Source organism: Mixophyes fleayi, chromosome 11 (assembly GCF_038048845.1).
Source record: "Mixophyes fleayi isolate aMixFle1 chromosome 11, aMixFle1.hap1, whole genome shotgun sequence".
In the NCBI taxonomy this organism is placed as follows: Eukaryota; Metazoa; Chordata; class Amphibia; order Anura; family Limnodynastidae; genus Mixophyes; species Mixophyes fleayi.
In genome coordinates, this window is record NC_134412.1 from 1,574,572 (window position 1) to 1,598,292 (window position 23,721).

The 23,721-nt window shown below is 43.2% G+C and overlaps 2 protein-coding genes across 5 annotated transcripts in view; one reads left to right on the plus strand and one right to left on the minus strand.

Annotated features, from left to right (window-relative positions):
• Positions 1-10,354, plus strand: part of LOC142107105 (tyrosine-protein kinase STYK1-like) — a 66,788-nt gene extending 56,434 nt beyond the window's left edge. For all 3 annotated transcript variants that reach the window (XM_075190272.1, XM_075190271.1, XM_075190270.1), the window contains 3 exons: positions 3,806-3,846; positions 6,573-6,669; positions 9,475-10,354. In XM_075190272.1, coding sequence (XP_075046373.1) covers positions 3,806-3,846; positions 6,573-6,669; positions 9,475-9,649 — 313 coding nt within the window. In that variant the 3' untranslated portion in view covers positions 9,650-10,354. The remainder of the gene's footprint in view (positions 1-3,805; positions 3,847-6,572; positions 6,670-9,474) is intronic.
• On the minus strand, positions 9,998-21,991 carry TMEM269 (transmembrane protein 269). 2 transcript variants are annotated; one of them, XM_075190273.1, is made up of 7 exons: positions 21,643-21,991; positions 17,394-17,454; positions 14,585-14,732; positions 14,237-14,334; positions 11,655-11,798; positions 11,280-11,480; positions 9,998-10,606 (listed from the first exon to the last, which is right to left on the minus strand). In XM_075190273.1, exons 2-7 carry the CDS (start codon positions 17,416-17,418, stop codon positions 10,497-10,499), a joined length of 726 nt encoding a protein of 241 aa, XP_075046374.1. In that variant the 5' UTR covers positions 17,419-17,454; positions 21,643-21,991; the 3' UTR covers positions 9,998-10,496. The 2 variants fall into 2 exon arrangements, with proteins under 2 accessions (XP_075046374.1, XP_075046375.1); XM_075190274.1 differs by lacking the exon at positions 17,394-17,454 and having other exon boundaries at positions 21,643-21,990.
• Positions 21,992-23,721: the final 1,730 nt, after the last annotated feature.

Here is a 23,721-nt window from a genome sequence, read left to right on the forward strand (position 1 = left end):
TGTATACGTACTGAGATGGGATATTAGATAGAATTAGTGTATACGTACTGAGATGGGATATTAGATAGAATTAGTGTATACGTACTGAGATGGGATATTAGATATAATTAGTGTATACGTACAGAGATGAGATATTAGATATAATTAGTGTATACGTACTGAGATGGGATATTAGATAGAATTAGTGTATACGTACTGAGATGGGATATTAGATAGAATTAGTGTATACGTACTGAGATGGGATATTAGATAGAATTAGTGTATACGTACTGAGATGGGATATTAGATATAATTAGTGTATACGTACAGAGATGAGATATTAGATATAATTAGTGTATACGTACTGAGATGGGATATTAGATAGAATTAGTGTATACGTACAGAGATGAGATATTAGATAGAATTAGTGTATACGTACAGAGATGAGATATTAGATATAATTAGTGTATACGTACTGAGATGGGATATTAGATATAATTAGTGTATACGTACTGAGATGGGATATTAGATATAATTAGTGTATACGTACTGAGATGGGATATTAGATATAATTAGTGTATACGTACTGAGATGGGATATTAGATAGAATTAGTGTATACGTACTGAGATGGGATATTAGATAGAATTAGTGTATACGTACTGAGATGGGATATTAGATAGAATTAGTGTATACGTACAGAGATGAGATATTAGATATAATTAGTGTATACGTACTGAGATGGGATATTAGATAGAATTAGTGTATACGTACTGAGATGGGATATTAGATAGAATTAGTGTATACGTACTGAGATGGGATATTAGATAGAATTAGTGTATACGTACTGAGATGGGATATTAGATAGAATTAGTGTATACGTACTGAGATGGGATATTAGATAGAATTAGTGTATACGTACTGAGATGGGATATTAGATAGAATTAGTGTATACGTACTGAGATGGGATATTAGATAGAATTAGTGTATACGTACTGAGATGGGATATTAGATAGAGTTAGTGTATACGTACTGAGATGGGATATTAGATATAATTAGTGTATACGTACTGAGATGGGATATTAGATAGAATTAGTGTATACGTACTGAGATGGGATATTAGATATAATTAGTGTATACGTACTGAGATGGGATATTAGATAGAATTAGTGTATACGTACTGAGATGGGATATTAGATAGAATTAGTGTATACGTACAGAGATGAGATATTAGATATAATTAGTGTATACGTACTGAGATGGGATATTAGATATAATTAGTGTATACGTACTGAGATGGGATATTAGATAGAATTAGTGTATACGTACTGAGATGGGATATTAGCTAGAATTAGTGTATACGTACTGAGATGGGATATTAGATATAATTAGTGTATACGTACTGAGATGGGATATTAGATATAATTAGTGTATACGTACTGAGATGGGATATTAGATAGAATTAGTGTATACGTACTGAGATGGGATATTAGATAGAATTAGTGTATACGTACTGAGATGGGATATTAGATAGAATTAGTGTATACGTACTGAGATGGGATATTAGATAGAATTAGTGTATACGTACTGAGATGGGATATTAGATAGAATTAGTGTATACGTACTGAGATGGGATATTAGATAGAATTAGTGTATACGTACTGAGATGGGATATTAGATATAATTAGTGTATACGTACTGAGATGGGATATTAGATATAATTAGTGTATACGTACTGAGATGGGATATTAGATAGAATTAGTGTATACGTACTGAGATGGGATATTAGATAGAATTAGTGTATACGTACTGAGATGGGATATTAGATAGAATTAGTGTATACGTACTGAGATGGGATATTAGATAGAATTAGTGTATACGTACTGAGATGGGATATTAGATAGAATTAGTGTATACGTACTGAGATGAGATATTAGATAGAATTAGTGTATACGTACAGAGATGAGATATTAGATATAATTAGTGTATACGTACTGAGATGGGATATTAGATAGAATTAGTGTATACGTACTGAGATGGGATATTAGATAGAATTAGTGTATACGTACAGAGATGAGATATTAGATATAATTAGTGTATACGTACTGAGATGAGATATTAGATAGAATTAGTGTATACGTACTGAGATGGGATATTAGATAGAATTAGTGTATACGTACTGAGATGGGATATTAGATATAATTAGTGTATACGTACAGAGATGGGATATTAGATATAATTAGTGTATACGTACTGAGATGGGATATTAGATAGAATTAGTGTATACGTACTGAGATGGGATATTAGATAGAATTAGTGTATACGTACTGAGATGGGATATTAGATAGAATTAGTGTATACGTACTGAGATGGGATATTAGATAGAATTAGTGTATACGTACTGAGATGGGATATTAGATAGAATTAGTGTATACGTACTGAGATGGGATATTAGATAGAATTAGTGTATACGTACTGAGATGGGATATTAGATAGAATTAGTGTATACGTACTGAGATGGGATATTAGATAGAATTAGTGTATACGTACTGAGATGGGATATTAGATAGAATTAGTGTATACGTACTGAGATGGGATATTAGATAGAATTAGTGTATACGTACTGAGATGGGATATTAGATAGAATTAGTGTATACGTACTGAGATGGGATATTAGATAGAATTAGTGTATACGTACTGAGATGGGATATTAGATAGAATTAGTGTATACGTACTGAGATGGGATATTAGATAGAATTAGTGTATACGTACTGAGATGGGATATTAGATAGAATTAGTGTATACGTACTGAGATGGGATATTAGATAGAATTAGTGTATACGTACTGAGATGGGATATTAGATAGAATTAGTGTATACGTACTGAGATGGGATATTAGATAGAATTAGTGTATACGTACTGAGATGGGATATTAGATAGAATTAGTGTATACGTACTGAGATGGGATATTAGATAGAATTAGTGTATACGTACTGAGATGAGATATTAGATAGAATTAGTGTATACGTACAGAGATGAGATATTAGATATAATTAGTGTATACGTACTGAGATGGGATATTAGATAGAATTAGTGTATACGTACTGAGATGGGATATTAGATAGAATTAGTGTATACGTACTGAGATGGGATATTAGATAGAATTAGTGTATACGTACAGAGATGAGATATTAGATATAATTAGTGTATACGTACTGAGATGAGATATTAGATAGAATTAGTGTATACGTACTGAGATGGGATATTAGATATAATTAGTGTATACGTACTGAGATGGGATATTAGATAGAATTAGTGTATACGTACTGAGATGGGATATTAGATAGAATTAGTGTATACGTACTGAGATGGGATATTAGATAGAATTAGTGTATACGTACAGAGATGAGATATTAGATATAATTAGTGTATACGTACTGAGATGAGATATTAGATAGAATTAGTGTATACGTACTGAGATGGGATATTAGATATAATTAGTGTATACGTACTGAGATGGGATATTAGATAGAATTAGTGTATACGTACTGAGATGGGATATTAGATAGAATTAGTGTATACGTACTGAGATGGGATATTAGATAGAATTAGTGTATACGTACTGAGATGGGATATTAGATAGAATTAGTGTATACGTACTGAGATGGGATATTAGATATAATTAGTGTATACGTACTGAGATGGGATATTAGATAGAATTAGTGTATACGTACTGAGATGGGATATTAGATAGAATTAGTGTATACATACTGAGATGGGATACATTGATATTGCTGGGTTAATCTGACTGTATCTCCTCTGCCTTAGGTGGTCATTCGGGATCTTGCTGTACGAGATGGTCACTCTAGGTAAGATACTGTATTATCCCTGTCAGTGTAGGGGATTGAGGGGCGATATGAAGCGGCCACACTCAGTATACTCCTAATAAGAGAGGGGTAACAGACAAGATCTCCTGGGAGAAGTTATAAATCATATTTATCTGTACATGACGCCGGATCCTCTTATGTGTAGTAACCGGTTTATATGGATTAAATGAGAGCGTAAGAGAACTGTTACCATGTTATGTATTACTTATGTTTATGGCTGGGACAATATAATCCTACAATCAGGTACAGAATGCTGGGAGGAAGGTGTGTCAGGAATCTATCATTCCAGGAATTTCTTTTAGGATATCTTACAGGGGAAACATCATTCTCTCTTACTGCACATATTAATATTTACAAACCTTACAGGGTGTAATTCCCTAAGATTATATCACACCCGACGTACTGCCCTGAGACTATATCACACCCGACGTACTGCCCTGAGACTATATCACACCCGACGTACTGCCCTGAGATTATATCACACCCGACGTACTGCCCTGAGACTATATCACACCCGACGTACTGCCCTGAGACTATATCACACCCGACGTACTGCCCTGAGACTATATCACACCCGACGTACTGCCCTGAGACTATATCACACCCGACGTACTGCCCTGAGACTATATCACACCCGACGTACTGCCCTGAGACTATATCACACCCGACGTACTGCCCTGAGACTATATCACACCCGACGTACTGCCCTGAGACTATATCACACCCGACGTACTGCCCTGAGACTATATCACACCCGACGTACTGCCCTGAGACTATATCACACCCGACGTACTGCCCTGAGACTATATCACACCCGACGTACTGCCCTGAGATTATATCACACCCGACGTACTGCCCTGAGATTATATCACACCCGACGTACTGCCCTGAGATTATATCACACCCGACGTACTGCCCTGAGATTATATCACACCCGACGTACTGCCCTGAGATTATATCACACCCGACGTACTGCCCTGAGATTATATCACACCCGACGTACTGCCCTGAGATTATATCACACCCGACGTACTGCCCTGAGATTATATCACACCCGACGTACTGCCCTGAGATTATATCACACCCGACGTACTGCCCTGAGATTATATCACACCCGACGTACTGCCCTGAGATTATATCACACCCGACGTACTGCCCTGAGATTATATCACACCCGACGTACTGCCCTGAGATTATATCACACCCGACGTAATGCCCTGAGATTATATCACACCCGACGTACTGCCCTGAGACTATATCACACCCGACGTACTGCCCTGAGACTATATCACACCCGACGTACTGCCCTGAGACTATATCACACCCGACGTACTGCCCTGAGACTATATCACACCCGACGTACTGCCCTGAGACTATATCACACCCGACGTACTGCCCTGAGACTATATCACACCCGACGTACTGCCCTGAGACTATATCACACCCGACGTACTGCCCTGAGATTATATCACACCCGACGTACTGCCCTGAGCTTATATCACACCCTACGTACTGCCCTGAGCTTATATCACACCCGACGTACTGCCCTGAGATTATATCACACCCGACGTACTGCCCTGAGATTATATCACACCCTACGTACTGCCCTGAGATTATATCACATCCGACGTACTGCCCTGAGATTATATCACATCCGACGTACTGCCCTGAGACTATATCACACCCGACGTACTGCCCTGAGACTATATCACACCCGACGTACTGCCCTGAGATTATATCACACCCGACGTACTGCCCTGAGATTATATCACACCCAGCGTCTGCCCTGAGATTATATCACCCCCAGCGTCTGCCCTGAGATTATATCACCCCCAGCGTCTGCCCTGAGATTATATCACCCCCGACGTACTGCCCTGAGATTATATCACACCCAGCGTCTGCCGTGAGATTATATCACACCCGACGTACTGCCGTGAGATTATCACACCCGACGTACTGCCGTGAGATTATATCACACCCGACGTACTGCCCTGAGATTATATCACACCCTACGTACTGCCCTGAGACTATATCACACCCTACGTACTGCCCTGAGACTATATCACACCCAGCGTCTGCCCTGAGATTATATCACACCCAGCGTCTGCCCTGAGATTATATCACCCATGGGCCTACAGCACTGCTGTATAAATGGCATTTTCTAGGAGTCCCTTCTGCTTTTGGAGCGGGTTATGTACATACCTCCAGAGTAGTGATGGGGTGATTTCTTACTGACATAGATGGGGAACTGTTTTCATCTGCGCTTTCTACATCTCTCATGGGGGATGGGTGACAGAGAACAGCGATGCGATGTTGGTGCCATAGACTGAGGGGGGTCACTACAGCCGGAGGCGATAGCACTCGTATATTTATCATTTTCCTCCATATTTTGTTAAAAAAGATTCTCTGTTTGTTGCCATTTTGTTTATTTACATTTTGTGAACAAAGGTTCTAATAAAAGAGACAGCGATAAAGGTCTAATTAATTTATAGCTCTCATTAATGTTCTGGATAAGGCACCGACAGCTGCCTGTAATAGCCGCTGCTGTGTTATATCTCCGCTCTCTGGTACCAGCTGAGGGGGGACCCTGGAAGTCTCTATATATCACCAAATGTGTCCTGAGTCGGTGATCTCTCCGTCTGTCTCACTGACACTGTGTAACTCTGTATATAATCCACTCATTTAACATTCACTTCTATGTATCGCAGGTTCCCCACCTTATCCCAATCTGAAACCCTCACAGGTGCCCTCAAAACTGCAGAAGAAATACAGAATGGAGCAACCTAAGCAATGTGGGGACCGGCTGTAAGTGTCTATAGTTATTCTACTCTTCCCTGCTGCTGTTCTTTAGTAAATATAATTATTTACCCAGGAGAAAGCTGGACAAAATAAACCCCGCCCCCCGATCTATGAAAGCCACGCCCTAGTTTAATATTGCATACAAACCCATTTCACCCTACCATCACGGACGTCCCGATGGAGCTCCACCCACGTCTAGATGAAGACCCACCTCTTTCGGGGCCGTGTATCAGAACTGTAATAGGGCCGTTGGGGAGGTATAGTACCTCCCACTGTCCCGATTTAGGGGGGACAGAGTCTATTTGTACATTGAAGTGGGTGGAGCTTTAAGAAAATAATCCTGATTGGCTGTAAAGTGGTGTGTTTGGGCCCCTAGGGTATGTGGCTTATTTTGTGCCGATTTTGCCTTTATAAATATTATGGAGGTATTTAAGCCACACTACACTACGGGATTTCTTTTCCTTTTAGTCTATTACAACTCGATTACATGACACGTTCCACAGATGTATTATTATTGTTATATTAATCACTGTACAGGATAAAAGGGACTAGGAGGAACAGTGCTGAATGAGATCACAACCTCTCTGCGCCTCTCAGCTGCGGCCTCAGCATGGGGCGATAGTATGAGGGTAGCTGGGATATTAGTCTGAGCTATCGGATATAGGGGCATATTTAAGAAAGCACGATAGTGCTCTTACCGGGAAATTAAGCTCCCTGGGTGTCCTCGCATATTTATAAAAGGTGCATCGCAGCAGATATCATGGATATCTGCTGCTTTACACTCCTCTTCGTTTTTGGGAGCAGTCACCATTCTACAGTATGGTGACTGCTCCCAGCCGCAATCTAAGAAGTTCCGAAAAAACAGCTGGCGTACATTATCATAAGTGAATAATCTCAGTACTGTCAGCTGTGCTCTGAAGAGCAGAGCTGGACAGCACATGTGTGGAGGGATCACATGATCCTTCCCTGTCACTCACTGCTCTGTCTCTGCAACTATAGTTGCAGAGATAGAGCGAGATGTTTGTGCGCATGCGCAGTTCTTTGAACTGCACATGCACAATTGCTAAAAGAAGAGGAGTGAAGAGGACGAGGAGGTGATCCAGGGACATCGCGTTCCGAAGAGGGGGGTAAGTATGATTTTTTTTTATCACAGAAACAGCAGTTTTTTGGAACTGCTGTTTCTGTGCAGGGTTGTACATAAATGTGAGGAATACTTCAATCCTTATCATTGCGATAAGGATTGATAACTATTTTTCACTATATGTGAATAATGATAAATGTGCCCCATAATGAGATCTTAGAGCACGCAGACAGTCATAGGTCATGTACGTATATAGAGGGAGGGGTACCGTATATGATGGCTACTAGGTGTCAGGGAGACATGGAGGCCGTACTCTATGTAGATACAGAGTTAGAGTTGAGCTAAGCTGCGCCTCTCCCATCTATAAATCGCACATTCGGCAGCTGCCCCCCTGCAGCATAACATGGTAACACTGCACCTTCTCGCGGGGTCTCCTCCTAACGCTAAATAATGTATATACACCGAGGTGGAACCAGGCCAGAGGTGAGGGGTCCTGGCTGGCTCAGGAGGGTGGAGCACCATTGCCGGGGCCTCACCCAAACTCTGCCATGGGTCCTGGTGATGTCAGCCCACCCTCCAAAGTAGGCCGCCCACCTCCAGTTCCACCACGGTATATATGGAAAACAAAATATTAGCTGACTCAGCTCTCGAAATTAACAAGCGCCACTAGGTGGCAGCAAACGCCTTCCCTAGGAAGCAACGCACTTTCTATTATTCTGGAGCTTATTACTAACAGGCCAGGAATCAGTGATATCATACCTTACTCACGGTATGACGCAGTAGTGCTGCTTGGGACTACCCCAGGCCGGAGGTCAGATGCCCCCCCCCCCCCCCCAGGCCGGAGGTCAGATCCCCCCCCCCCCAGGCCGGAGGTCAGATGCCCCCCCCCCCCCCCCCCAGGCTGGAGGTCAGATGCCCCCCCCCCAGGCCGGAGGTCAGATGCCCCCCCCCCCCCCCAGGCCGGAGGTCAGATGCCCCCCCCCCCCAGGCCGGAGGTCAGATGCGCCCCCCCCCCCCAGGCCGGAGGTCAGATGCCCCCCCCCCCCCCCCAGGCCGGAGGTCAGATGCCCCCCCCCCCCCCCCCCCCAGGCCGGAGGTCAGATGCCCCCCCCCCCCCCAGGCCGGAGGTCAGATGCCCCCCCCCCCCCCCAGGCCGGAGGTCAGATGCCCCCCCCCCCCCAGGCCGGAGGTCAGATGCCCCCCCCCCCCCCCCAGGCCGGAGGTCAGATGCCCCCCCCCCCCAGGCCGGAGGTCAGATGCCCCCCCCCCCCAGGCCGGAGGTCAGATGCCCCCCCCCCCAGGCCGGAGGTCAGATGCCCCCCCCCCCCCCAGGCCGGAGGTCAGATGCCCCCCCCCCCAGGCCGGAGGTCAGATGCCCCCCCCCCCCCCAGCCCGGAGGTCAGATGCCCCCCCAGCCCAGCCTGCCCCTGTTTGGATTACATCAGTGAGGGTAACAGCTCGAGTGCCATATACAGGCCTGGGATTGAATGACCCAATGACTATTCTTTGTACAAACAGAGTATCAGAGCTGTAAGCAATTCAAAGACGTTTGATGCTGAAATCAATATCATGACATGTGTAGTATATTACATGTACATTCACATGTAGAGTTACTGTGTTGTAGAGATGTATATATCACTTGTTTTGTTACCCTGATGGGCGGTGTTTGCGGAGTGTGTTTCTGCTAGTTAGTACCAGTATTGATGGTGTTATGATTTTGGACTTTGCAGGTATGGTGTAATGACAAACTGCTGGCAGTGGGAGGCGCCAAGGAGACCTCACTTTACCGATGTGGTGAAACAGTTGCAGGAAACCTCAGACAAGGCCGATAGACATAGACCTCTCACAGCCGTGGACACTCTCAGCTGGAGTGAGTACCTGCGTGTGGCTGGGATATCTTCATGACCGGTTAGTGCCTACCTCTGAGAAGAAGGGATCTAAAAGTGAAGTGTGGCCCCTGGAGAGCTGAGTTCTGTGGCCCCAGATAATTAGTGAGGATAATAACTCCTTCTAATGATCGCTGGATATACAGAGATGGACACAGTAAGACTGGAGTGTATATAGGATGTACTGTGTAATATTTATAACGTAGGAGAGATGGAGAAACTGTCAGATACCGGAATAAATGTGATGGACTCTGGGTCTGTGTTTCCATATAGAAGGAGTAGTAGTGACATTGAGTATCCACCCTGCGGAGATGGCAGAGACCTTATCACAGTTATCATACAGACTCCTACAAAGCAAAAAGTGACATTATGGGAAATTTCAATCTTTATTTATTTGCACCTGAACCTCTCAGGGTATCGTATGTCATCTGTTTACTTTATTTACAATCTATATACAGCAAATAATTATTCACATTGAAGTGTGATTAAGAGACGGACATTATAAGGTTCCCGGTAGATCCCAGAGCTGTGTCCCCCTTCAGTATTCAGAATATAGAATGACCAGTAAACTGAGAGGTTCCCTCCGGTATAGGGTGAGGATTAACGCCTCTGACACATGCGGAATCAGGTGCCAGTAATGAGCAGTAGATCGGTGAAGTGTGACATCGGGTATTCATCACTTGTGATTCGGATCTGAAATCTCTGATTAAAAGGAATAATATCACCCGCTTCCTATGTTTCAATCACAGCACCCTCCTCCAGAGATCAGGATCTAATTACTGCTGATCACCAGATCACACCACAATACCGCCCTCACTCACAAACATGGTTATTGGAGAGCACTCTGTTCAATCGCACCCAAGAGGTCAGACCTTCAGGCTCCACAGTGCCTCAGGGAAGAGAATGTAGGACATGGACCATACCAAGTGGTACAAACATGCCAGGGGTGAAAAGCAGCAAAGCATCATGAACACACCTGCAAAAATACAATGATTAAATTCCTATATACCAACCTGTAAAGCCCAAAACATCAAAACACCCTCTGTATAATGTACAGATCTGTATCTCTAGACTGTTCACACCACCTTCATATATGTAATGACCTGGACCCATAGAACACAAACACCCCCTCTATAAGACCCGCAGACCTTACATACATCCTATATAATATGCTGATCTGGACCCATAGACCTCAACACCAACTCTATAATGTACCATCCTGGACCCGTAGACCTCAACACCAACTCTATAATGTACCATCCTGGACCCATAGACCTCAACACCAACTCTATAATGTATCATCCTGGACCCATAGACCTCAACACCAACTCTATAATGTACCATCTTGACCCATAGACCTCACCCACCCCTCTACCATAGTTTTATGGAGGTATTTTCGGAGGGGTCACACCATTCCTATATTCAACCATTAACTCCCATTAATCTATCTCAACGGTACCCCACAAAGGGACCTGCGTGTTATCTCTTGACTGCCAGGACCTAGGTTGTGAGGACCCAGAGAGGGACGGCTCTTGTGGTTGACATAAATGGGTGTACATGTATTGAATCTCACAGCTACTCTAGGACATCATTGGCTATAACTGGGAAAGAACACATTCACTGTTGACTGTAGGGTTAAACTCTCTCACCCCCTGCGAAGACCATCTTCTTCCACAGCTGGGACTCCAGGATCTTGTCATGTGGGTAGAATCCCTGGTCGATCATAAAGAGAATCATTATGACAGCTATAGCTCGCAGGACCACTAGGTGGCTGCCTGTCAGTAATGAGGCACAGGCCAAGATGGCTGATGCATATGGGCAGGGGAGTCCTCGGTACATGAAAGGAATTCCTGTATGGAAGGTTAGACATGTTGTGTTCAGTAATAATGACTGTTCTTATCTCAGGGTTTCTTGTGATGTGATACATTTCATGTAAGGACATTATAATATGCTGATGGCTATCCTTCATATAATATTCTGTAAGACTATAGAACTATGCATATGGCAATAAAGATTGTTCTTACCACTTGTATAGAAACAAAGACGTGTGAAAACAGCCAGGACATAGACCATGACCAGTAGACCGTCCAGCAGGCCATTCGTGTGGAGCAGTAGTGCCGTGGCCAGGCCAAATGATGTGAAATCGGCAAAGTCATCCAGCTTTGCACCTTGAAACCAAATCAATATAAATATAGGTTAAAGCTTTAGATACAATGTTACACCAGGAGGTCACTGGAGAAGTTATAACAGACCCCTGTGCTCAGTACAGACCAACAGAACCGGACTCTCTAGTCTGGATAGACTGACAGAACCGGATTCTCTAGTCGGGATAGACTGACAGAACCGGACTCTCTAGTCGGGATAGACTGACAGAACCGGACTCTCTAGTCGGGATAGACTGACAGAACCGGACTCTCTAGTCGGGATAGACTGACAGAACCGGACTCTCTAGTCGGGATAGACTGACAGAACCGGACTCTCTAGTCGGGATAGACTGACAGAACTATTCACTAGTAGGCATATACTGACAGTACCGGGCTCTCTAGTCGGGATGGACTGACAGATCTGGACTCTCTAGGAGGGATAGACTGACAGTACCGGGCTCTCTAGTCGGGATGGACTGACAGAACTGGACTCTCTAGGAGGGTTAGACTGACAGATCTGGACTCTGTAGTCAGGATAGACTGACAGAACTATTCACTAGTAGGGATATAATGACAGAACCGGACTCTCTAGTCGGGATAGACTGACAGTACCGGGCTCTCTAGTCGGGATAGACTGACAGTACCGGGCTCTCTAGTCAGGATAGACTGATGACACAATATATTCTAGTTGGGATAGGCCAATAGTGTTTGTATTCTGGCATTGCAGTATTGTATACAGAGGGTAGACTGACATATTTTTCTTCTACTAGATTACGCAGAGTTTATACCTTACACAGATACAGGAATCTGGGCTCTGTGTGGTCATATTATGCCTGGTACACAATGTTTACTGATAAAGTCAATCTCCGGAGACTGTTTTACTCTATATAACGAAATGAGTGAATAGAGTCACTGTCATTACCTGGGTATTAGTACCAGAGCGTCATTATCAGTGTATAGATACCAGATTACCAGTATTATTGTGTTAGTACCGGGCTACTGGGACTGAGGCCATCACACCGAGGGGGATTATTATTATTATCATTTATTTGTTGGGCGCCACAAGGTTTCTGCAGCGCCTTACACAGTACAAACAGTGGACCATACAGGGTGAAACATTACATAACAATAAGCACAAAGTACCAATGCTTCAGAAACTCCTGGCAGACATATGGAGTAAATACGGGGCAGAAGAGTCGGTATGGAGACAGGAGGGGAGAGGGGCCCTGCTCATGCGAGCTTACATCCTAAGGGATGGTGGACAAAAAGGCATGAAAGGGAGGCAGTGATATGAGGGAGAAAAAGGGACAGAGGAGAGGGGCGAGAACTGCAGAGTAGATGAGGGGTTAAGTGGATGGTTGGAAGGCTTTCAGGAACAGGTGAGTTTTGAGTGCTTGTTTGAAGGAGCATAGATTGGGTGCAAGACGGATGGAACGAGAGAGGTTATTCCAGTGCAGGGGGGCAGCTCGGGAGAAGTCTTGGATTCTGGAGTGGGAAGAGGAAATTAGAGTGGAGGAGAGGCGACGGTCGTTTGCCGAGCGCAGAGAGTGGGCGGGAGTGGGGATGGTGAGGAGGTTAGAGATGTGTGGCATCCAGATTTATCGCAGTGTTTGGATATTATTAAACCTGGCACCTCGCTCACACAGTGTTTCTGAGGGTGTCGAGTGATCGTACGTCTATTCCTGGCACGATTCTCACTGTGGCACTGCAGGAGGATCATTGTAACAGCTGCTGGCATCTAGAGATGGGTCCTATGATCTCTCATCTATCACAAACAATGATTCCCATGAATGCCCAGCCGCGACTACATAGATTCTGTGTCTCTTTATGGTGTCGGCCTGTTCTAAACACAGCAATTCCGGAGACTCCTAATTCTCAGACTGTTTGTAGGTTATTAATAGCCCTTGTCCTTTGTAGCTTTCATCCCATAGTTTCCTTACCCTCTACTCAAGGAACAAGTCATGTTTATGGAATTTTACACTATGGAAGAGACATGTGGTATAAATAATAGTTAATTAAATGAAAAATCTCTAGTCCATTACATAATTTACCCTTGCATGATTAAGGATGTCTGCTAACCATGGCCTTTTGGGGACACTCGATGGGCGGATTCAGAAACTTTACTCTACACAAACTGTTGGTGTCTTAATGGGGAACCAGGAAACATCAGAGGTTAGAACACAGAAAGGTGACTTCTTGCCATGAGGTTGAGCAGAGATGATGGATAACGACGTAGACGTCAGTGGGACTGTAGGCTATGTTTAATGACCGTCAGTTATGTGGAGACGTCACACTCTCGCACCCATTAGCAACCCAAGGACAGAACTGTAGAAGTTATTGTGGTCACGTAGATGTGACATGGAAAGTGCTGTAAGTGCCGCTCTCATATTCTGTTAATGTTTATCCCACTGCCCCAGTTAATGTTTTCATCAGTATTGAGGAGGGGGGTGGACATGACTCACCCAAAGCTGAACACGTATTGAGTTGCCGGGCTACTGCTCCGTCAGCCAGATCCAACATGAATCCAATGAGAAGAAGCCAACAGGCCCATTGCCTAGACCTTCAGGAGACAAGTAAATCATTGACTACAGTGACACCAACTATAAGAGAGCTTGTACCTGGCAACTTCTACATCTTCTCTACTGATGTTATGGGTACAGGAGCTCAACCACTGGAAGAGCAAAGCCAATATCGCTACTTCATCCTACTTTCATTAAAGGTTACAGAATGGACATTATCAGGGCTGACTTCTATCCCATGGTGACCCAATCCTGGCCAGCTGTGCAGGACACGAACATTTAGGTACTTACCCGTTCAAAATGCAGAGTATGGACGCCAGGCCCATCAGTAGGTTTGCCAGAGACAGGAAATTGGCAGCATTTTTGCGGGCAAACTCCAGGGTTTGGCAGTGGGAGGGATGCCTGCGATGTATCACCTTCTTGGCATGAGCTACAAGCCCTGGTCAAGGTGAGAAAACACAAAGTGTGAAAATGGTCATTGTTAGGTTTGTGTTACTACAGAAAGTTTTGTGAGCACCCAAACAATGCCACACCCCATCCTCTCACCCATCGTCCTGGTCACCATTCACGTGGTTTTCAGGTTTGCAAACAGTGTTGGAAAAAGCTATGGATGACGGATGGAAACTTCTATAGGTGAAATGTTTCCATCATCTCAGCTTCTCTTTACCTCAAGTAGATGGTTACAGGGCAGTGAACCTGGTAAACGGGGCTGGTCTCCCCCACAGGACATCACAGGTACCTGCTGCTCCACGTGCCTGGCACGGATTTGGTTGAAACATTTGATGTATGGAAGTTTCTCTCTTTCATTTATACCGTCTTCCAACAAATGACTGCAGAGGGTGATAGAAGTTACCAAACTAAACCATAAGCCTTGTGTTTGTAGTAAGAATCAGCCATTAAAGCCCCAGTACATTATACCGAAATGTCTGATTTGTGGGTCTAGTCCCCATGGATTACACCTTCGTTAATCACAATCACATGTTTCTAACAGTAATGGCAACAAATAGGATTACACAGGTCTCAGCATAGACATTTTATAAAAGGATCTTCATCAAATCTCCGTCTTCAATAAAAGAGATCACCCCAATTTATTTCTCCAGGTTATTTAACAATCTTCTGGGTCAAATAAAATGAGAAAAAATACACAATATGTCATCCTGAGCTTTCAGTACAATGCAATAAAGGTGACCACACACAGAGGTTCTTCCGTCCAGACCTGTCGCTTCGCCAGACAGACAACTCTATGTGAGTGGCCTGAGAAGGACGACAAAAGATCATTTTGCCCGTTCAGAATACAACCTGCGGCCATTGTGACCAGCTGACCAGGAGGTATTGGGTCACTGTGTCTGTAGCCACAAAATTACCAGAAGTTCCAAGCTGGCCAGACGTTGTCCCGTTTGTGGCCACAGGTTTTGTTCGATAACAGTTAGATTTGGCTACTACATTTTGTGGGGAGGAAAGTTTAGTAATTATTATAGATATATCCCTAGATCTACAAGGCACTGTCCTATCCTGGTTCTCATCCTACCTATCTAATCGCTCTTTCAGTGTTCATTTCTCTGGATCCACCTTTGCTCCGCTTCCTTTATCAGTTGGAGACCACAAGGCTCAGTCCTAGGTCCTCTGCTATTCTCTATCTACACCACTTCTCTTGGAAAACTAATAAGCTCTTTGGATTTCAGTATCATCTCTATGCGGATGATACACCAACCATCCTCTCTGTATATATGACACCAACTACGTTGGTCCGCGTTACTGACCGTCTTTCTCCCATCTGTTTTTGGATGTCTTCTCACCAACTCAAACTCAGAGCTAATATATTCCCAGCAGCCAACAGAAGTTACCTACCTGACATGTCTATTTCTGTTGACAATATGACCATAAATCCCACCCTGCAAGCTCACTGTCTAGGTGTGATCCTTGACTCGCAACTATCTTTTGTTTCCCACACAGACTGTTACATACATTTAATAAACATTTCCAGAATAAGCACATATCTCACGCAAGACACTGCAAAAACTTTAACCCATGCACTCATCATCTCCCACATTGACTATTGCAATTCCCTCCTTCCTGTCTTCCCCTACACAGACTATCACCCCCACAATCTATTTTGCACGCAGCGGCTAGATTGATTTTTTTTGCAAAACGGCCTTCCACTGCTGAGCCACTCTGTCAGTCTCTACATTGGTTGCCTGTTTATTACCGAATCCAATATAAAATTGTTGTACTAACCTACAAAGCCGCCAACAACACTGCACCGACATACATCTCCTCACTTGTGTCAAAATATCTCCCAACTGGACACCTCCGTTCTGCACAAGATCTGTGTCTCTCTTCCACTCTCATCACATCCTCCTATTCCCGGTTACAGGACTTTTTTCGGGCTGCGCCCACTTTGTGGAATTCCCTCCCTCACACAATAAGACTTTCCTCTAGTCTTCAAACCTTCAAGCGTTCTCTGAAAACCCACCTCTTCAGACAAGCTTATAATATTCCTCAACCGCCCTCTTGTCCTCACTAGGTTACCTTATTACCACCCTCTACACAATTCCCACAAGACAATAACTGACTGACCCCCTGACCAGCATTGTTGTGTGACTGGGTCATACAACCCACTAATCACTTTTTACTTTTGCACGCTGGCTGCCCCAATATGTAATATGATGTTATTCTTACCCTGAGGTATCAGACTCCCTTTGACCTATAGACTGTAAGCTTGTGAGCAGGCCCCTCTTACCTCTACGTATGTATAACCCAGTATTGTTTAATTACTGTTTGTTCCCAGTTGTAAAGGGCTACGTTATATATGCTGGCGCTATATAAATAAATGTTGATGATGATAGATATAAACCTATGTAACCTTGAACTGTAATCCTGAATAACTATTCGTCCAAGCCTGGGTCTTAGCCGTGAATCTAGTCCAACATTTAACGATCTCTCTAATCTGAATATTATTATAAGTGGTGGATTATAACTCCCAGCGTGTTGTACTAGTCAGTGGTTGTCTCGTAGTCTTGGAATATTGTCCTTGTGTCTCTCAGCTGAATGTTTGTACCAGGAGAGCAGGATTTGTAGACTGAGCGCTCTGCACACTTACCGGACGGGGGAACTTGCATTAACATCCCGGAATGTCGCACAAAACGTCTTATGTCTCCTTTCTGTGTGTCAACAAAATAAAAAGATTCAATGAGATGACAACGTGTGCAAGTTACACCCAGGGGTGCGGGGTTCACTAGTTCTTAAATTGTGCCTAATTTATGTCCATGAAGAGGTGTTTGTTCTCATTAACAATGATGACTTAATTAGCGAATAGTTGTCTATACCTCAGTGGCTCTGACATGTATTGTATTATATGGACATGTGGATATTTCCCATACTCAGACATAGGTGACTCATTCCTCTAGTGACACTTCCCACGGGCACCACCCTGATCACCCAGCTGCCTGCTGACGGGGATTGGCCATGACACTCAGGGCATCCTGGCCCTGTGGTCTGCCATACAACCGCCCCCCCATTTGTTTAGTCTGGGAATTCTTAGGAGATCAGCATGAAACAAGATAAACCTTCAATTCATCCCCACCCAGGGGGGGCATCTGCCCCCGAGCTGGTCCCTTAGTGGGCTAACTTGGGCTGGGTCCTAATTGGCTGCTGAGTCGAAGGCTTGCTCCCCGGGCTGAAATGCGCCAGCCCTCCCCTGTAATTTATACCTCCCGTGCCACCCTCATGCCTCCCCTTCCCAGAGACTCATTCATCCCCACCTACTGTTATACCATGTGCACAGCAGGCGGAGAGAGCAGGAGTCTCTGTAGTCATGTGATCATACACAACGCCATGTACAAAGCGGTTATATGATTAACCACCGCCTTCATTCCCAATGACAGCCAATGAGGAAACAAACGTTTCTCTTAAATCCCTGTCTGGTCACCGCTCAGTGCGGGAAATAAAACCCAGACATTCCCCCTAGTTCCCCTAATAATAACGCTGACCCTCAATCCCCCCATAGGACAGCAGCACGGTGGCGTAGTGGTTAGCACTTCTGCTCACAGCACTGGGGTCATGAGTTCAATTCCCGACCATGGCCTTATCTGTGAGGAGTTTGTATGTTCTCCTCCTGTTTGCGTGGGTTTCCTCCGGGTGCTCCAGTTTCCTCCCACACTCCAAAAACATATTAGTAAGTTAATTGGCTGCTATCAAATTGACCCTAGTCTGTGCCTGTATGTTAGGGAATTTAGACTGTAAGCCCCAATAGGGCAGGGACTGAGGTGAGTGAGTTCTCTGTACAGCGCTGCGGAATTAGTGGCGCTATATAAATAAATGATGATGATGATGATGATAGGACCTCTTCAGTCATTTCAATTTTTACATTTTTCTCCATAAAGTTTGCTCAGTTTAACCTAATTTGTGTCTGAATCAAATCCTGAGAGTGAGGGGACATTGGGTCTATATTCCACGTGGCGCTACCATTCATATAAATGTTGCGATTATATTAGTAGAATTGTGCCCAGGGGGTAAATGTATCAAGCTGAGAGTTTTACGGCGGGTTTAAAAAACCAATCAGATTTTGCTGTCGTTTTGTAGAATGTACTAAATAAATGATAACTAGAATCTTCTGCCGGAAAACTCTCAGCTTGATACATTTACCCCCAGGTGTGCGACTTTCTGTATAACGTGTGTCTAGATGATGAAAAGACGTCCCGTAAAAAGTTTTAGATGCGTCTTGATCTCCATCACGTCCAAGGACCCAGGGAGAGACTCTGGGATCACCAAATTTACCCACACCCCAAAAATACGCTTTCTCCACCCCTGATAGCTCATGTAAATATCTCATCCTGCAACACAAAATCCTGTCGTTGTATGTGGGCGCTATGTTACCCAATCGCCCGGCCAGAAGATACAAAACTTTCCCCCCTGCAGGCACACTGCTGTTATCACACACTAATCTGTGCGCTCATAACGCCATCTACACATTGTTACTGTAAATGGTCTTTATTGTGTGATCAGAGACATCACTGAGTAACACGTTACTGCTCCAGGGAACAGACAAACAAAACAACCAAATGTAAGGAAAAAGCTGCAATATACAGATTATACAACACAACCAAACAGAGCTGCAGAAACATTAATATTCTTATTCATATTCATTACTCTAATTCCTGGACAGAAGAACACAGACATGGCCACTAATGTAACCAGTGACTTTATTATTATTGTATCTCTCAGATCTCTATAACCTGACAGCCTATCATAACTAATACAGTCAGGTCCCATGAAAATCCATGATGTAATGGTTTATTCCTGGATGGCGAGTAAGGTATGACGGGGTGGATAGAAAAGAGCAATGTTCTGCAGATCTCTAGAGAGGTCAGTAATGTAATAATCTGCAGAATATATCACTATGTATCTGTCAGGTGGTAGATGGGACAGAGCAATGTTCTGCAGATCTCTAGAGAGGTCAGTAATGTAATAATCTGCAGAATATATCACTATGTATCTGTCGGGGTAGATGGGGCAGAGCAATGTTCTGCAGATCTCTAGAGAGGTCAGTAATGTAATAATCTGCAGAATATATCACTATGTATCTGTCAGGGGGTAGATGGAACAGAGCAATGTTCTGCAGATCTCTAGAGAGGTCAGTAATCTAATAATCTGAAGAATATATCACTATGTATCTGTCAGGGGGTAGGTGGAACAGAGCAATGTTCTGCAGATCTCTAGAGAGATCAGTAATGTAATAATCTGCAGAATATATCACTATGTATCTGTCAGGGGGTAGATGGAACAGAGCAATGTTCTGCAGATCTCTAGAGAGGTCAGTAATCTAATAATCTGAAGAATATATCACTATGTATCTGTCAGGGGGTAGGTGGAACAGAGCAATGTTCTGCAGATTTCTAGAGAGGTCAGTAATATAATAATCTGCAGAATATATCACTATGTATCTGTCAGGGGGTAGATGGGACAGAGCAATGTTCTGCAGATCTCTAGAGAGGTCAGCAATGTAATAATCTGCAGAATATATCACTATGTATCTGTCAGGGGGTAGATGGAACAGAGCAATGTTCTGCAGATCTCTAGAGAGGTCAGTAATCTAATAATCTGAAGAATATATCACTATGTATCTGTCAGGGGGTAGGTGGAACAGAGCAATGTTCTGCAGATCTCTAGAGAGGTCAGCAATGTAATAATCTGCAGAATATATCACTATGTATCTGTCAGGGGGTAGATGGAACAGAGCAATGTTCTGCAGATCTCTAGAGAGGTCAGTAATCTAATAATCTGAAGAATATATCACTATGTATCTGTCAGGGGGTAGGTGGAACAGAGCAATGTTCTGCAGATTTCTAGAGAGGTCAGTAATATAATAATCTGCAGAATATATCACTATGTATCTGTCAGGGGGTAGATGGGACAGAGCAATGTTCTGCAGATCTCTAGAGAGGTCAGCAATGTAATAATCTGCAGAATATATCACTATGTATCTGTCAGGGGGTAGATGGGACAGAGCAATGTTCTGCAGATCTCTAGAGAGGTCAGTAATCTAATAATCTGCAGAATATATCACTATGTATCTGTCAGGGGGTAGATGGAACAGAGCAATGTTCTGCAGATCTCTAGAGAGGTCAGTAATATAATAATCTGCAGAATATATCACTATGTATCTGTCAGGGGGTAGATGGGACAGAGCAATGTTCTGCAGATCTCTAGAGAGGTCAGTAATGTAATAATCTGCAGAATATATCACTATGTATCTGTCAGGGGGTAGATGGAACAGAGCAATGTTCTGCAGATCTCTAGAGAGGTCAGTAATGTAATAATCTGCAGAATATATCACTATGTATCTGTCAGGGGGTAGATGGAACAGAGCAATGTTCTGCAGATCTCTAGAGAGGTCAGCAATGTAATAATCTGCAGAATATATCACTATGTATCTGTCAGGGGGTAGATGGAACAGAGCAATGTTCTGCAGATCTCTAGAGAGGTCAGTAATGTAATAATCTGCAGAATATATCACTATGTATCTGTCAGGGGGTAGATGGGACAGAGCAATGTTCTGCAGATCTCTAGAGAGGTCAGTAATCTAATAATCTGAAGAATATATCACTATATATCTGTCAGGGGATACATGGAACAGAGCAATGTTCTGCAGATCTCTAGAGAGGTCAGTAATGTAATAATCTGAAGAATATATCACTATATATCTGTCAGGGGATACATGGAACAGAGCAATGTTCTGCAGATCAGGAGAATTCTTTCCAAGATGCATTTTGAGATATAAATGAACCAGTTTCCTTACAGTCTTACAATAATGGGTTGATGTAGTAAATAAAATGAATGGAGATATTTACCTGTTACCTGCAGAGTTGTGATGTCAGTAAAACGGATTTAATCAGTATTTATAAAGTACATTTTTATCTGATCTCTTTGCAATAATCCACACTGCGTGATAATGAGATGGACTGCACAGCTGTAAAGAATCCTTCCAGATGCTGATCAGATCGAGGAGAGCACAGAGTATCTCTGCGCAGCTGTAAAGAATCCTTCCAGATGCTGATCAGATCGAGGAGAGCACAGAGTATCTCTGTGCAGGTGTAAAGAATCCGTCCAGGTGTGGATCAGAGAGAGGAGAACTGACGGCGTCTGTGCAGGTGATGAGCTGTGTGAGCACTATACTCCATCCGCAGCAGTTCTGTCTTTTATCAGCTCTCTGCTGCCCCCACATGTTAGAATTACACAGGAAATTTCCACATCTGACAGGAGATTGGTTCCTCAGAGATGGCCCTTAGTCCTTGCTGGAAAAGGGAATTCACTACCTGCTGAGACGCCATCAGACCGGTCACTGCGGAGCTCAACCAGACGGGGAAAATAAATAATGGAACCCAGAAAGAACCTTACTAATATTATAGATTATACTGTTCTGTCATAAGCTGCAATATACTGTACTATGCTGCGATATACTGTTCTGTACTGTACTATGCTACAATATGCTGCACTGTGCTGCAATATACTGTAGTATACTGCACTGTGCTACAATATACTGCACTGTGCTGCAATATACTGCACTGTGCTGCAATATACTGTACTATACTGCACTGTGCTACAATATACTGCACTGTGCTGCAATATATAGTGTACTATACTGCACTGTGCTGCAATATACTGTACTATGCTGTACTGCGCTGCAATATACTGTATAATACTGTACTATATTGCAATTTACTGCACTGTGCTGCAATATACTGTACTATACTGCACTGTGCTACAATATACTGTACTATACTGCACTGTGCTACAATATACTGCACTGTGCTGCAATATACTGTACTATACTGCACTGTGCTACAATATACTGTACTATGCTGCACTGTGCTGCAATATACTGTACTGTGCTGCAATATACTGTATTATCCTGCAATATACTGTATTATCCTGCTATATACTGTACTGTGCTACAATATACTGTATTATCCTGCAATATACTGTACTATGCTGCACTGTGCTGCAATATACTGTGCTGCAATATACTGTATTATCCTGCAATATACTGTACTATACTGCACTGTGCTACAATATACTGCACTGTGCTGCAATATACTGTACTATACTGCGCTGTGCTGCAATATACTGTACTATACTGCAGTGTGCTACAATATACTGCACTGTGCTGCAATAACCTGTACTATACTGCACTGTGCTGCAATATACTGTACTATACTGCACTGTGCTACAATATACTGCACTGTGCTGCAATATACTGTACTATACTGCGCTGTGCTGCAATATACTGTACTATGCTGTACTGCGCTGCAATATACTGTATAATACTGTACTATATTGCAATATACTGCACTGTGCTGCAATATACTGTACCAAGCTGCAATATACTGTACTATGCTGCACTGTGCTGCAATATACTGTACTGTGCTGCAATATACTGTATTCTGCTATATACTGTACTGTGCTACAATATACTGTATTATCCTGCAATATACTGTACTATGCTGCACTGTGCTGCAATATACTGTGCTGCAATATACTGTATTATCCTGCAATATACTGTACTAGGGAAAACAGAGTAATGTTCGCACTAGGGAGGAAGCCTGCCTCCATAATATATCAAATGATAATTATATGGTATCACGAGTAAGGAGGGGTGCACCAACAACTCAAGTAATGAGTCCAAAAAAGGGAGGGGAGCAGAGAAAGTTGTAGCTCATAGAGCAAGGGCACTCTGGTTTCCAAAATGTAAATAGTCAGTATATCATATGTAACAGGGCAAATGCCTTTATTATAACACATGTAAATACTTGGCGAAATATAGAGATAAAAACACATAGAAGGATAGAAAAATAGATTTAAAATAAGTTAACCCTTCAGTAACCACCGCTGGATAGGTTAGTAGTACATCAAGATGTGGTGGGTAATGG

Excerpts from the sequence above, each read along its gene's own strand:
- TMEM269 (XM_075190273.1), bottom strand. The coding sequence starts at position 17,418 with ATGTTAATGCAAGTTCCCCCGTCCG. Across the intron at positions 14,335-14,584 it reads ATACTCTGCATTTTGAACGG|GTCTAGGCAATGGGCCTGTT; the intron begins GTAAGTACCTAA and ends TGTCTCCTGAAG. Across the intron at positions 10,607-11,279 it reads GAAGATGGTCTTCGCAGGGG|GTGTGTTCATGATGCTTTGC; the intron begins GTGAGAGAGTTT and ends GTATTTTTGCAG.